Below are 16,724 nucleotides of genomic sequence, written 5' to 3'. Positions count from 1 at the left end.
TAGACTAGAAGGTCATCTATTCTAGACTAAAACGTATTCTCTTGCATAATAAGTGGGCGCATAAATGTCCATACCAGCTAGTTGTTGGCTTCTTTACTAAGCAAACCGTGAGGCAGGTTGTAAGAAAAAATGCACCATATAGCTGCAAAAGAATCAGGATGATGATTTAATGACTAAGAGAGACAGAAGATGACACAAATTGGCCCTATTGTGATTGAACAAACATGTCAGATAGCATTGCTTCTGACCTAGCATGGCTGGCAGCCAGATCACTGTATATCTGAACCCCTCAGGAAGGACTCAGTGGCACTATCCCAGGATGCCCTTTTTATCAGATCTCCTACAATGTCTCCTAGACACTGGTCTGTGTTGTGGGTGAAATAAATGTGTGCCACTCTCCACAACTCATATTGACACATATTCAGTGTGTGAGTGAGACATCATGGCGGCGGGAGTCAGGATTGAGTCTGTATGCACTGAGGCAAAGGGTGAAAGCCCAGCAGGACGTCTAACAAAGCTGGAGTCAATGACTTCAGCCGTCTGAGTATAAGCATGGCACATCCTCAAAGTCAACCTCAGAGAGGACAATCATTTCAACATGACTGAAAACAACCACCAAAACATTTTATGTTGTTATCCTCTTAACAACACACAGCAGTTGTCATATTCTCTTGATGAGAGAGACAGATATTAAGAAAAATCTAAAAAGCAAGCTTCATACACTGATTAACAGGCAAACAGACAACATCTCAGAAGTCCCTTCAAGTCAAGTCAGTTCACTTGATGGCCACTTTACATTTATATATAATACATAATTATTGTCACAGTTGGGTGAAATAAAGTTGAGTGCAGGATCTAATTGCAAGCAGTTAAAAAGTTTATTTACAATGAACTCAAGAACTAAGAACGTGAACAGAACAACTAAAGTAAATATGACAAGAACTGACAGTGAACAGAAGGAAACAAAGAACTTAAATACAACAAACTAATAAACTAAATAAACATCAGGTGCAAACTTATGAAGCTAACTACAACCAGGAAAAAGGAACAAAGGAAAAAAACAACTCATAGTAAAACACAAGACATAACCCTTACAATTATATATATATATATATATATATATATATATATATATATATATATATATATATATATATATATATATATATACCGTTCAAAGTTTGGGGTCAGTAAGATTTTTTAATGTTTTTAAAAGAAGTATCTTCTGCTCACCAAGCCTGCATTTATTTCATTAATTATTAAATATTATTCCAATTTAAAACAGCTGTTTTCTATGTCAATATACAGTAAAGTGTAATTTATTCCTGTGATCAAAGCTGAATTTTCAGCATCATTACTCCAGTCTTCAGTGTCACATGATCCTTCAGAAATCAATCTAATATGATGATTTAATGCTCAAGAAACATTAATGATTATTATCAATGCTGAAAACAGTTATTTACATTTTTAGTTCATGATGCTATGATGAATAGAAAGTTCAAAAGAACAGCATTTGTCTGAAATCGAAATCTTCTGTAACATTAAACACTACAGTTCAAAAGTTTGGGGTCAGTAAGAATTTTAGAATTTTTGGGGGATAGAAATAAAATTAATCAATACTTTTATTCATCAAGGATGAGTTAAACTGATCAAAAGTTACAGTAAAGACAATTATAATGTTAGAAAATATTCTATTTTAAATGAATGCTCTTTTGAACTTTCTATTCATTGAAGAATTTTGAAAAAAAATTGTACACAACTGTTTTCAACATTGATAATAATAATAAATGTTTCTTAAGCATCAAATCATTATATTAGATTGATTTCTGAAGGATCATGTGACACTGAAGACTGAAGTAATGATGCTGAAAATTCAGCTTTGATCACAGGAATAAATTACACTTTACTGTATATTGACATAGAAAACAGCTGTTTTAAATTGGAATAATATTTCACAATATTACTGTTTTTGTTTGTATTTTTAATCAAATAAATGCAGGCTTGGTGAGCAGAAGATACTTCTTTTAAAACATTAAAAAATCGTACTGACCCCAAACTTTTGAATGGTAGTGTATATATATACCCCTGTCCACCGCCAAAAGCACCAACAGTGGGCACATGAGCATCAGAACTGGACCACGGAGTAATGGAAGAAGGTGGCCTGGTCTGATGATGTTTTCATCATGTTTTCTTTTACATCACATGGATGGCCGGGTGCGTGTGCGTCACTTACCTGGGGAACACATGACACCAGGATGCACTATGGGAAGAAGGCAAGCTGGAGGAGGCAGTTGTCACAGACACGTCAGGTTCCACCTCACTCCCTTACCCGCGCACTCAATCACCGGAATTCTAATCACCGCCACCTGAAACTCATCATCACAGTCATCAGCCACACTACAAGAACCCCACACTCACACACACACACATTGTCCGGTCTCGTTCGTTATACAACTTGTTGTATGCTTACCTCAAGGACTTCCCAAGTGATACTTACCCGTCTCCATCGTCTCCTTCGTCTCCATTGTCTCCAGTTCCCCTCGTGTTCCTACCTGCCTGTGTGTGTGAGTGTTCCTGTCTGCCATCTCCAGCGTCTCCATCCACCATCACCTGCAGCACATACAAGGACAGTATTAACTTGCATTCTTCTCCAAAAACCATCTTCAGTACCATCTACTTACCTGTTGCTCTGCTGGTCACTTCAATAAACACCAAAACTGCTTATATCTCTGCTTCCTGTGTCTCTGTCGTAACAGAAGACCGGACCATAACAGCTACCCACCAGCATGAGCAACCGGGACCCGTTTCAAGAGCTCGTGGACGCATTGCGCAGAGCACTCACTCCTCAACACCCAGCACCATCACCAGCACCCACCGCCGCTGCCTCTTCCGCACCCGCAGTCACCGCTACTTCACCTGTTTACACCGCCAGTCCCATGGCCAAACCGGCGCCCTACTCAGGATCGGCGGAGGACTGCAGCGGATTCCTCCTTCAGTGTGAGTTGGTCCTGGAGATGCAGCCGCACTTCTATCCCACCGATACGGCGAAAATAGCGTTCATAATTTCCCAGTTGCAAGGTAAGGCCCTTCAATGGGCGGATTCCCTCTGGACTCAAAAAGGCTCTGTCATACAATCCTATTCTTCATTCGTGTCCCACTTCAGAGAAGTCTTCGGAAAACCCCTAACTGACTCTTCAACTCGCCATCCGCGTGGGTTCTCGTATGCAGTCGTGTCTCCTAGAGCACCAGGGCCAGCCACTGACCTCCACCCTCCGTCAGCCCTCCAGAACCAGCCCCCGAGTCAATGCAAGTGGATAACTCCCGTTTGTCCCCAGCTGAATGAGAGAAGGCTGACCCTGAATCTTTGTTTATATTGTGGATCTCCTGGGCATGTCATTTCCACATGCCCAACCCGTCCTCCTCGGCCCGTGGTGAGTGCTATCGTTCCTTCTATACAACAGATGAAACCACTCACTACTATAGTAAACCTTACTGCTGATAATGCTTCTGTTCCAGTGGTGGCGCTCCTCGATTCAGGGTCAGCAGGAAACTTCATCTCCGGTGCCCTTGGGCCATGGGACTGTGCCATCGATCTGTTACCGGGTGAGCCAGTGCCTAGGGGACGTATATACCCCCTATCAGTACCGGAGGAGAAGGCCATGGAGGAATATATCAAAGAGGCCCTTAACCAAGGATACATCCGCCCGTCTACTTCCCCTGCTGCTTCAAGCTTCTTCTTCGTGGCCAAGAAGGACGGAGGCTTGCGGCCTTGCATCGATTACCGCTCCTTGAACAAGATCACTGTTAAGTTCAGATATCCACTTCCCCTCGTCCCAGCGGCCCTGGAACATCTCCGCGGTGCCACTGTGTTCACCAAGCTGGACCTCCGCAGCGCGTATAACCTCATCCGGATACGTGAGGGGGACGAGTGGAAGACCACCTTCGTCACGCCCACCGGCCACTATGAATACCTTGTAATGCCATATGGCCTGGTCAACGCCCCCTCCGTATTCCAGGATTTCATCCACGAGGTGCTCCGGGAGTTTCTCCACAAGTTCGTGCTGGTATATATTGATGACATCCTCATCTACTCCCGGAGCTTGGCCGAACATCGCCGCCACGTTGCGGAGGTCCTCAAGCGCTTACGGCAATTCCATCTCTTCCTGAAAGCAGAGAAGTGCTCTTTCCACCAGCCCTCTGTCCATTTCCTCGGATATGTGATTGACCACAGTGGCATCCGGATGGACGAGGGGAAGGTCACTGCAATCCAGAACTGGCCCACTCCAAGTACCATAAAAGAACTCCAACGCTTCCTTGGCTTCTCAAATTTCTACCGTCGTTTCATCAAGAATTACAGCACCATTGTCAGTCCACTCACCAACCTACTCCGAAAGCAGCCCAAGTCTCTGTCCTGGTCCCAGCCTGCCACAGAAGCTTTTGAGACCCTCAAGAAGGCCTTCCCCACCGCTCCCCTCCTCGTCCACCCTAACCCGGACCTACCATTCGTCGTAGAAGTGGACGCCTCCACCACCGGAGTGGGAGCGGTCCTCTCACAGCAGCAGGGGAATCCAAGTAGGCTCCATCCATGCGCCTTCTTCTCCCGCAAGCTCAACCCGGCGGAGGTGAATTACGACATCGGGGACCGTGAACTCCTAGCGGTAAAGCTCGCCCTAGAAGAATGGAGGCATTGGTTGGAGGGAGCAAACCACCCTTTCCAAGTACTAACAGACCATAAAAATCTTGAATATCTGAAAGCTGCCAAACGACTCAACCCACGCCAAGCCAGATGGGCAATGTTCTTTTCAAGATTTAACTTCTCCATTTCATACCGCCCTGGTTCCAAGAACCTCAAAGCCGATGCTCTTTCACGTCTCCACGCTCCTGAGGAAAAGAATGACGACCCCGAAACCATTCTACCTGAATCTATCTTCATGAGTCCCATTGAATGGTCAGAAGAGACTTTACCCTCCTCCAATGCCTCCTCACGCACTCCGCCGGGTTGCCCCCAGGGCTTGCGTTACATCACCAGGACACGACGCACTCCACTACTGCACTCCGTTCACTCATCACTTGGCACTGGTCACCCGGGGGTCAATGAGACCCTCTCGCTGCTCAAACAGCGCTTCTGGTGGCCAAACATGGCCAGCGACGTCAGAAGGTATGTGCAGGGCTGCAGGGAGTGCGCCATCTCCAAGAGCCCACGCCATCTTCCAACCGGCAAGCTCAATCCTCTGCCCGTTCCTGAGAGACCCTGGTCACACCTGGGAGTGGACTTCGTCACAGATCTCCCCGAATCTGATGGTCACACCTGTATTCTGGTTGTCGTAGACCGTTTCTCCAAAGCCTGCCGTCTGATCCCTCTGGAAGGTCTACCCACTGCCATGGCCACAGCGGAATTAATGTTCAATCATGTCTTCCGTCATTATGGAATCCCCGAAGACATAGTCTCTGACAGAGGACCTCAATTTGTCTCTCGAGTCTGGAAGGCGTTCTTCTCCCTCCTGGGTGTGACCGTCAGCCTATCGTCTGGATACCATCCTCAGTCGAACGGGCAGACGGAACGGAAGATCCAGGAGATCGGTCGCTTCCTGCGTACCTTCTGTCATGGCCACCAGGACTCCTGGAACCAGTACCTGGGTTGGGCCGAGTACGCCCAGAACTCCCTCCGTCAAGCCACAACTGGATTAACACCTTTCCAATGCGTACTCGGTTTCCAACCCCCACTGTTCCCCTGGGACGGGGAACCCTCCAACGTGCCTGCAGTCGATTACTGGTTCCGGGAGAGCGAGAGGGTATGGGACTCAGCTCACCACCAGCTGCAGAGAGCCCTGCGCAGGCGCAAGATGACAGCCGACCTTCGGCGCTCCCACGCTCCAACCTACCAACCGGGGCAGAAGGTCTGGCTGTCCACCAGAGACATCAGGATGCGCCTGCCCTGCAAGAAGCTGAGTCCCCGCTTCATTGGCCCATTCACCATCCTCCAACAGATCAACCCCGTCACCTACCGGTTACAACTTCCTGCACAATACAAAAGAATTCATCCAACCTTCCATGTGTCACTCTTAAAACCTCACCACCCTTCTGTTCTTCCTTCCACAGAACCTGACGTGGCAGCCGTCGAGCCCCCCCTTCCACTCATCCTGGACGATGGGACTGCCTACGAGGTTCGAGAGATCCTGGACTCCCGGCGCCGTGGTGGTCTCTTAGAATATCTGGTGGATTGGGAAGGCTACGGTCCCGAAGAAAGCTCATGGGTCCCCAAGAATGATATCCTTGATCCTACTCTGTTACAGACTTTCCACACCAACCACCCAGACAGACCTGCCCCACGACCTCGAGGACGACCACCACGACGTCGGGGTCCTCGGCCCTCAGGAGCGGGCCGTGGGAGGGGGGGTACTGTCACAGACACGTCAGGTTCCACCTCACTCCCTTACCCGCGCACTCAATCACCGGAATTCTAATCACCGCCACCTGAAACTCATCATCACAGTCATCAGCCACACTACAAGAACCCCACACTCACACACACACACATTGTCCGGTCTCGTTCGTTATACAACTTGTTGTATGCTTACCTCAAGGACTTCCCAAGTGATACTTACCCGTCTCCATCGTCTCCTTCGTCTCCATTGTCTCCAGTTCCCCTCGTGTTCCTACCTGCCTGTGTGTGTGAGTGTTCCTGTCTGCCATCTCCAGCGTCTCCATCCACCATCACCTGCAGCACATACAAGGACAGTATTAACTTGCATTCTTCTCCAAAAACCATCTTCAGTACCATCTACTTACCTGTTGCTCTGCTGGTCACTTCAATAAACACCAAAACTGCTTATATCTCTGCTTCCTGTGTCTCTGTCGTAACAGCAGTGTGATGCTTTGGGCAATATTCTCCTGGGAAACCTTGGGTCCTGCCATCCATGTGGATGTTACTTTGACACGTACCACCAACCTAAACATTGTTGCAGACCATGTACACTCTTTCATGGAAACGGTATTCCCAGGTGGCTGTGGCCTCTTTCAGCAGGATAATGCGCTCTGCCACAAAGCAAAAATGATTCCGGAATGGTTTGAGGAGCACAACAACGAGTTTGAGGTGTTGACTTGGCCTCCAAATTCCCCAGATCTCAATCCAATCAAGCATCTGTGGGATGTGCTGAACAAACAATTCCTTACAGGGCTTCAAGGATCTGCTGCTAACATCTTGGTGCCAGACACCACAGCACACCTTCAGGGGTCTAGTGGAGTCCATGCTTTGACGGGTCAGGGCTATTTTGGCAGCAAAAGTGGGACCAACACAATATTAGGAAGGTGGTCATGATGTTATGCCTGAACGGTGTATTTAACAATGATATAATTGTAATATAATTAATATTATATTTCTACAGACCCCCTAAATGGACAGAGTGATGGAGAAAATATGTAATTAGAGGAAATATTATATATATATATTTTTTTTGCATTTCCTCTGAGAGACTGCAAACACCAAAAAATACATTTTCCTCACATCTCATATTTTGTCCATGACCATGTCCTTAGGGATTCCAAATATTTCAAACAATACAATTATTTTAATAAAATCTAATAACAATGGTGTCATATTTCGCTTCCATACAGTAGCTTAAAATAATCCAAGGCCAGTCCAGTTAATGTGCGTATACATTCAAGAATAAGCAAACTTGTGATCAGTTCTTAAAAGAGAGAACTTCAAATCCTACAGCTGCCATAGTGAGCATTACCATTTTTCCACATTAATTCATTGTCTTTTTTCTTTATACTGCATCTAAGTCTACTTAGTACAGCTAAAAAGACAAAAATGCTCAGGAACCCATATCATGGACATATTGGGAGAGGAGGACAGCTGTTCATTGTCCAGCCCAATGACTGATAGGTGTGCGCTCTCAAGAGAGACCTAGAGCAAACAGATGATGTTTATCTTCTAGTTTGAGTTGAGTTTCACTCTCCTCAAGAGAATTCCAAAAATACTAGGGTGGGATGCAAAGAGAGGGCACAGGAACGGTTGCTTCCATCCAATTACACTGCTATCTGTTTCCCTGCTCCACTGCAAATGCTTTGTCTGTCCTCCCTGGAAGACGTCATCACCAGGGTGACTATATTATCATGCCTTTCTGATGTGTTGTTTTTCTTAGGCCGCAGTGGCCTACTGCCACTGGCATCAGCCAGCCAAAGGCCAGTGTGCTTGTGCTTGACAATCACATTAGATCTCATCACAGTCCCATTTGGTTAAAGGGTGTTGGACAGAATTAGAGACCTCACTAGGGATACAAGTGGAGGCCATAGGAAACAGAGCAATAATGGAGTGTCAAGGATTTGAAGAACACAGCACCCAGGAGGACCCAGGGTTGCAGGAAAGAGTTCGGAACTCTAGGACAAATCCAATATAACTGCAGTCCTGTGAATGCCAAGAGTTGTTAACTGCTTACCTATACATATTTATTGTTTAACATGACTAGTGTAATGAATACTAACTCTACAGTGTGTAGAAAACATATTGAGTGTGAATTCATTGACTGCCTGCTACACAAACAGTCTGTTGACTGCCAGTAGATGCTAATTGACTGTATTGATAAAATATGACAGTATGATGATTGTCAGCCTCAGGACTCACTGCTCCGAACCATTAATGTTATACTGATATGCACTGCCATAGCTACAGATTCTTACCCTTAAAGGGTTAGTTCATCCAAAAATGAAAATAATGTCATTTATTACTCACCCTCATGTCGTTCTACACCCGTAAGACCTTCATTCATCTTCAGAACACAAGTTAAGATATTTTTGATTAAATCCGATGGCTCAGTGAGGCCTGAATTCACAGTAATGACATTTCCTCTCTCAACTAACCCTTTAATACTTTTTCAGCAAAACGGGGAAGGGATGCAGCCTTATTGACAGTACACTGCTCTGATTAAGTGTCCTATGACAATATGTCAGCAAAATGAGATCCAAAATGAGACATAATGTCAAAAATATTAAGCAGCTCAGCAACATTTATAATAATGAGAATGGTTTCTTGAGCACCAAATCAACATATTAGAATAATTTCTGAAGGATCATGTGACATTGAAGATAGGAATAATTGCTGCTCAAAATTCAGCTTTGACATTACAGGAATAAATATTTTAAATTGTAAGTTCACAATATTACTGTTTTATTATATACAGTACAGTTCAAAAGTTTGGAACCACTAAGATTTTTAATGTTTTTAAAAGAAGTTTCGTCTGCTCACCAAGGCTACATTTATTTAATTAAAAATACAGTAAAAAACAGTAATATTGTGAAATATTATTACAATTTAAAATAACTGTGTACTATTTAAATATATTTGACAAAGTAATTTATTCCTGTGATGCAAAGCTGAATTTTCAGCATCGTTACTCCAGTCTTCAGTGTCACATGATCCTTCAGAAATCATTCTAATATGCTGATCTACTGCTCAAGAAACATTTAATGTGTACAATTGTACAAAATATTTGTGTACAATATTTTTTTTCAGGATTATTTGATGAATAGAAAGTTCAAAAGAACAGTGTTTATCTGAAAGCTAATCTTTTGTAACATTATAAATGTCTTTACTGCCACTTTTGATTGATTTAATGCATCCTTGCTGAATAAAAGTATTCATTTCTTTAATTTCTTTTCAAAAAAATAAAAATAAAAATTCTTACTGACCCCAAACTTTTGAATGGTAGTGTATAATGCTACAGAAGCTTTGTATTTTATATAAATGCTGTTCTTTTGAACTTTCTATTCATCAAGGAATCCTGAAAAAAAAAAAGTACACAACTGTTTTCAACATTGAAAATAATCATAAATGTTTATTGAGCAGCAAATCAGCATATTAGAATGATTTCTGAAGGATCATGTGACACTGAAGACTGGAGTAACGATGCTGAAAATTCAGCTTTGCATCACAGGAATAAATTACTTTGTCAAATATATTTAAATAGTACACAGTTATTTTAAATTGTAATAATATTTCACAATATTACTGTTTTTTACTGTATTTTTAATTAAATAAATGTAGCCTTGGAGAGCAGATGAAACTTCTTTTAAAAACATAAAAACATCTTTTGGTTGGTTCCAAACTTTTAGACTGTATATATATATATATTCCTATCTATTATTCCTATATATATATATTTATTGTGTGTTTAAGAGATTTGTTTCAAAAACATAAAAAATTAAAAAAACATTTTTATTGGACCTAAACCTTTGAATGGTAGTGGATTTATAAATATGCAATATCATTTTAATTGTACTTCCTTAAATTCAGTTGGGAATTTTGATTCTAGCTCCTGTCACCTCAAATCAAATACAGAATTCATTGGTAAATTCTTGATTCTATCCTGAATGGCATCCCTGTTGGATAGAATGTTTTGGTAAATGATTACTCTTGTCTCCTCACAGGACTCTGCAGGAGTTGCTGAAGCAGCCAGGAGGGGAGTTGAGTCCTGTGGATGGACCATTGAGCAGCACCACATCTATCGGAGCGAATGGCATCTCTGCCAGGATGCTTCGCAGCCGCAGCGGTGAGATCACTTACTCTGATGTTCTCCCTTCATACAAAACATACAAGAAAAAAACTGCTAAAGATTCTGCATTTTTCAATGCATCACCTTTGTACATGTCTGCTCACAGCTCCCCAACGGGCTCGATTCCCAATAGTATTGCATGACAACGCACACTGTGAATCACTGTCTCACAGCTGCTCACTTCTTCCTGTTCTTAATAGCAAAAAACAACAACATTTGTTTGTTTGTTTATAGTTTAACGCCATGCCAGCTGAAAGATATACAGTACCATGCAAAAGTCTTAAGCACGTCAGTATTTTCACCCCCAAAAAGGGTTTTAAGCCAGTTATTTATTTCTTTTTCTGTAGTTTATCAATAGGAAATATCAGTTCACATTTCCAAACATTCATTTTGTCATTAATTGTAATAAACCAATGAGATTTTTGAATGCACAATAAGTCATAAGACAACAGCTGGTGCTCCACACAGAGATCAACATCATCAAATCCATCTGTGATTACATGTAGAAACATATGAAACTAAATCCAGAAGAACTGTGGCTGTCTCCAAGACGCTTGAAGAAACTTTCCTGCAAAGCTACCTGAAAAACAATGCTCAAGTGTACCTGGACAAAAGCTGTTTTAAACACAAAGGGTGGTCACACCAAATATTGATTTGATTTAGTTCATAGAAGTCAATTGATAAATAAAATCTATTTATGACAGTATTTTTGAAAGCATCCTCACTTTACAGCATTTGTACACAAGTGCCTAAAACTTTTCACAGTATAGCTTTGGAGGTAGGTTTCTTCAAGTGTCTTGGAGATGTTGCCATAGTTCTTCTGGATTTAGTCTGTTCAGTTTCATCTGTTTCTTTATGTAATCACAGACGGACTAAATGATGGTGAGATCAGATCTCTGTGTGGAGCACCGGCTGTTGTCAGACTCCTTGTGCATTTCAAAATCTCAGTGGATTATTACAAATAATGACAAAATGAATGTTTGGAAATGTAAACTGATATTTCCTACTGACACACTACAGAAAAAGATATAAATAAATGGCTTAAAACCATTACTGACGAATGGAATACTGACGTGCCTAAGACTTTTGCACAGTAGTGTATGTGTGTGTGTGTGTGTGTGTGTGTGTGTGTGTGTGTGTGTATATATATATATATATATATATATATATATATATATTTGTTTGTTTATAGTTTAACGCCATGCCAAGCTGAAAGCTATAAAAAAAAGTATAAAAATGTATGTATATATACAGCAATAAAAAAACAAAAACAACAACAAAAACAAACAAACAACAACTCTAAATAATTAAATAAGTGTATGATTTTCCTGATATAGAATCAATGGCTGATAACCAAATGGTTGTAGGTTTAAATTCTGCAATGTTGTGCAAAAAAATATTTGAGCTATCACAATTATGCTCGCGGCATGAGTAAATCACATCTTATAAGTGATGTCGTACCAAACCTGTATGACTCTTTCTTCCATCCGTGGAGAGCATTGGACCTCACTCAAACAATTAAAATAAATAAAATAAACAAAGAAGATATATTTATATTAATATGTATTTATATGTAAGAAGATATATTATATTTATATGTATTTTTATCTATACACAATCTTTTTAGTGGCTGCAGACAATGCAGCTTTGGCATCACAAATAAATCACTATATATATATATATATATATATATATATGGATGGATGTATATATATATATATATATATATATATATATATATATATATATATATATGGATGGATGGATATATATATATATATATATATATATATATATATATATATATATATATATATATATATATATATATATTATATAGATAGATAGATAGACATTTTTCTCCCCCATAATTTCTATTTCTTCTCAAAAGTTAGAGGAAAATACATCTGTAACCTCTTTTTCTTACTCATCTATAAATGCATGCGAGGTCGTCTCATCTGCGATTGCACTCAGTGGATTTACACAGGCGTGAGACACAGCGGGCTTCAGACCGACAGTTGATGTGGGGTTTATGCTGATATCCAGCGTCTGTGCCAGGCTTAAGCAGCACACTTTCCTCTCCTCTTTATGAGGGGATTTAAGTTTCGCTCCACAGTGCTTAGAGGTTTTAGCGATGTGACTGTACACATCTCACTGCGTAATTTCTGCGTCCTCAGTAATAGCGTGAATATTATAGTACTTGTGCTGTTTTAGGTCTTGTACTGGAAAGGTGACATTTAATGCCAGAGTTCAAAAGACATGTCTTCATGTTGGCTTTTATATGCGTAGGGTTAAATTGGGAATATTACACTTCCACAGTGTCTGGAAGAGTAAGTGTGATGAGCACTAGATGGTTAAAAGGCCTGAGGCTGTGTAATCACAACATGCCTGGGAAGAGATTGTGGCACCAATAGCAGTATGCTGTAAATCAGCTATAAGTCCTACGGTTCAGCAAGCACCAGCCCCTTTCATTTAAAGTTAACATGAAATCAAAATCAACCTTATTTACTTAACTGAAGCTGAGTTTAAAGCAAATTTCAGGCCCTATTGAGAACAATTCATCATGGATAAAAAAAAAATAAAATAAAAAATAATAGTCTGTCTAATCAAAAAATGTATTCCTCTAAAACAACTTGTCTAATGATGTTACTTAAAGGGATAGTTCACCCAAAAATGAACATCACTGTCATCATTTACTCACTCTCATGTCATTCCAAATCTCTACAACTTTCTTCTTCTGTGATATTTTTAGAAATGTCAAAAACTGTGTTTTTGATTAAAAGTCCCTACATAGTGTTCACTGCTGTACTCACGGAGCACGATATATCAGTTTAAGTTCACTTCAAAATGCTTTCATTTGGACACTCTGCAAAGTCAACAAATATGGACACTTGAGTAACACATATTAAGAGTTTAAGGTTTGATGCATTAATATACTTTTGTAAATAATATATTACCATATATTTTTACAATATACATGTGTATGTAATACTTCTATTATATAAATATATATGTATTATTAATTTAATTAATATAAAAATTATCATATTTGAAAGCATTTATTTAACTGTAATCATGATAGCTGTATTGTAACTGTCGCGTCTTGCACAATTTATACCCACGAACAACCGCACACAAATCAGACCTGGTACTAATTAAAGGATTAATTCACTTTCAAATAAAATTTTCCTGATAATGTACTCAACCCCATGTCATCCAAGATGTTCATGTCTTTCTTTCTTCAGCCGAAAAGAAATTAAGTTTTTTGATGAAAACATTCCAGGATTATTCTCCTTAAAGTGGACTTTAATGGCCTCCAAAGGTCAAAATTACAGTTTCAGTGCAGCTTCAAAGGGCTTTAAACGATACCAGACGAGGAATAAGGGTCTTATCTAGTGAAACGATCAGTCATTTTCAAAAAACATTTAAATGTATATGCTTTATATAAACAAATGATCGCCTTCCAAGTGCTTCCGCCAAAACCACACTTTCAAATTCTTCAAAAAGCTTACGCTGTATGTCCTACGTCCTTCCCTATTCTATTTACGGAAAAAATGGAACTGGCGCTGCGTTCGTTCCATAAGTAGAATAGGGAAGGCGTAGGACATACAGCATAAGCTTTTTAAAATTTCATTTGAAAGTGAACTAATCCTTTAAAGCTGATGCCTCAATTCCCTTTTCAGCTCGTTTGTTTTTTATTCATATTATTCTATTCATTTAAGATGGTGGAATACCCTGTGTAGTCCACTTTGCAGCCCACTTACGGTGGCCTGCAAAGTGGACGCACATTCAGAGTTTTATTTTTTTTTGTCAATACAATACAAGTCAATGGGCTCCAATGTTGGATCCCAACATTCTTCAAAATATCTTCTTTTATGTTCCATAGAAGAAAGAAAGTCATTCAGGTTTGTAACTATGTGAGGGTGATAAATGATTTTTGAGTTATCTGTCTTTTAACCAGGCTATTCAAAACAGCCAAACAGCTATTTAGGCATTATTTTAGTAAACTTACATTTGGGCTGGGTCTGAAAGCTTAGGCATGTGGCTTGTTGCCTCAATGGCCTATCAGGCAATGACTTCGCTGGCAGCATTTGTGCACGACAGTACCTAACAAAACTGATTTCGGACATACTTCTGAGGTAGCAAAACGATTTAATGATCTAGAGAAAATAGAGAGAGCTCTGGTAAAAACTAAGTGAATATTAAATAACTATAGTAAATTCTCACTAAAAATGATATTAACTTTGGTCAAAAACATACAGATTTTACACATAAATAGACCACCAACCGCAACTTTCAGATGCCATCTTTGTTTTTTAGCTAGTACGCGGGATATTGTGGGATATCAAAGGTAGCGAAGGATACATGATTGATCAGATGAAGGTTTCTCAGGAGAAAGGATGTGAAGCTAACTATTGGATTCAAATGTGCATTGATTCCTTCCTACCTTGGAATGCATTCTTAGAAGGCAGCATTTTTAAGCTTTTGGATGCAGCGTTGGTCTTCCTCCATTCAGTGTCCACTTTTCATCATCCAATCGACTTCTGGTCCATTTTTTTTTTTTTTTTAAATCTGTTTCAAATAAAAATGCATTACAGTATAAAGCGGCTTGTGAATGACAATTCATGTTGACTATCTCTTGTCAAAGGACTGCACTAGAAAATCTGTAAAGATGCTTTATCTTTTAGCCTGCTTGTTGCATTCTTTCACAGTAATTTCTCTGTGATGTTGATTTGTTCTCATAATAAATCTGCTAGAAGATTCTTATTCATGCACTTTCAGATATCCTCATATGCTGGAATCTGCTCAGAGTTCAGTTAATCTGTATTTCTTCTCAGATGTCAAATAGCCTCAAATTTAGTGAAATCTATCAACTCTACAACAATGTATTTTTCTTCACATTTTTCTCTCTTCATTCTCTATATTATCAAGATGCCCAAAGACACTTAGAATATTTTATTTTTTTGTAATTTTGCAAGAAAGTTATACCTCCACCCCCTTTCATGTTTATATGAGCACATGTGCTATGGCATGACAGTGTCATACACAAAGACGAACGGTCCAATTTTAGACTTCCCCTTATGCAGTCCGCTCTTTAATTCTCTGCCTCCGGCATTTCAGGCTTTGTTTTTATATGTCGCTACACACACACACCTCACACTACAGCATCACAGACATCTCCATTGCTTCAGGGCTAAGAACATACACAACAGGCCTTCATAGTGGAAGATGGTGGCACTCCAGTGAAAAGCGTGAACAATAATGCACAAATACACAGATGCCACCCCATCCCATATTAGTGCATCTCTGCTGCACATTCTCAATCCCCCATTCAATTCACATTGCCATCCCCAAATATGACAGGCAGAATGTTTCATATATGCCATCCCCAAATATGACAGGCAGGAAGTCATTTTTTGGCTCTCACTTGGTTTTGAGTTATACATCAGTCTGTCCCTGAAGCAAAAAAAAAAAAAAAGAAAAAACTCAGCTAAATGGTAACTCACTTTACAGCCATCAGCAGTTCACTTCTTAACATTACCACAGTTGTATCATGGATGCTTTTGGAAAAATATTACAGTTAGAGAGATGGAATGGCTATGGGCCTGTTGAAAATAATTATATATATATATATACATACAAACATACATACATATTTTTATATATATATATATATATATATATATATATATATATATATATATATATATTTATATATATATATTTATATATTATATATATATATATATATATATATATATATATATATATATATATATATATATATATATATTTAAATATATTGTGCTGCCTTGCTTTCTAAACATATTCATGCACACTTCTGACATATTAAAGTAGAGTGAAAATTAATATTATAATAATAATTAAGCACATAGTGGGGGATTACTCACCGTGGGTTGTAGTCAATGTTTTTTTTTTTTCTGTTATAAAATGTACTTAAATTTTGAATTACCTTTTTAGTTTTACATTTTAAATTTTTTTTATTGTAGTTTAAGTTTTAATTGTGTTATTAATATATAAATATATATATATATTAATATATATATATATATATATATATATATATATATATATATATATATATATATATATATATATATAGCTTCAATGTATTTACAATTTAATTACCTTTTTAGTTTTACATTTTAC

The 16,724-nt window shown here is 39.5% G+C and overlaps 1 protein-coding gene across 1 annotated transcript in view; it reads left to right on the top strand.

The window, feature by feature from the left end:
• Positions 1-16,724, top strand: part of shisa8b (shisa family member 8b) — a 35,359-nt gene that overhangs the window by 7,087 nt on the left and 11,548 nt on the right. The window contains exon 2 of the mRNA XM_067370163.1: positions 10,429-10,550. Coding sequence (XP_067226264.1) covers positions 10,429-10,550 — 122 coding nt within the window. The remainder of the gene's footprint in view (positions 1-10,428; positions 10,551-16,724) is intronic.

Source organism: Chanodichthys erythropterus, chromosome 19 (assembly GCF_024489055.1).
Source record: "Chanodichthys erythropterus isolate Z2021 chromosome 19, ASM2448905v1, whole genome shotgun sequence".
Classification (NCBI taxonomy): domain Eukaryota; kingdom Metazoa; phylum Chordata; class Actinopteri; order Cypriniformes; family Xenocyprididae; genus Chanodichthys; species Chanodichthys erythropterus.
Note: the sequence above shows the minus strand (reverse complement) of the source record. Positions and strands in the feature narration are given on the sequence as shown.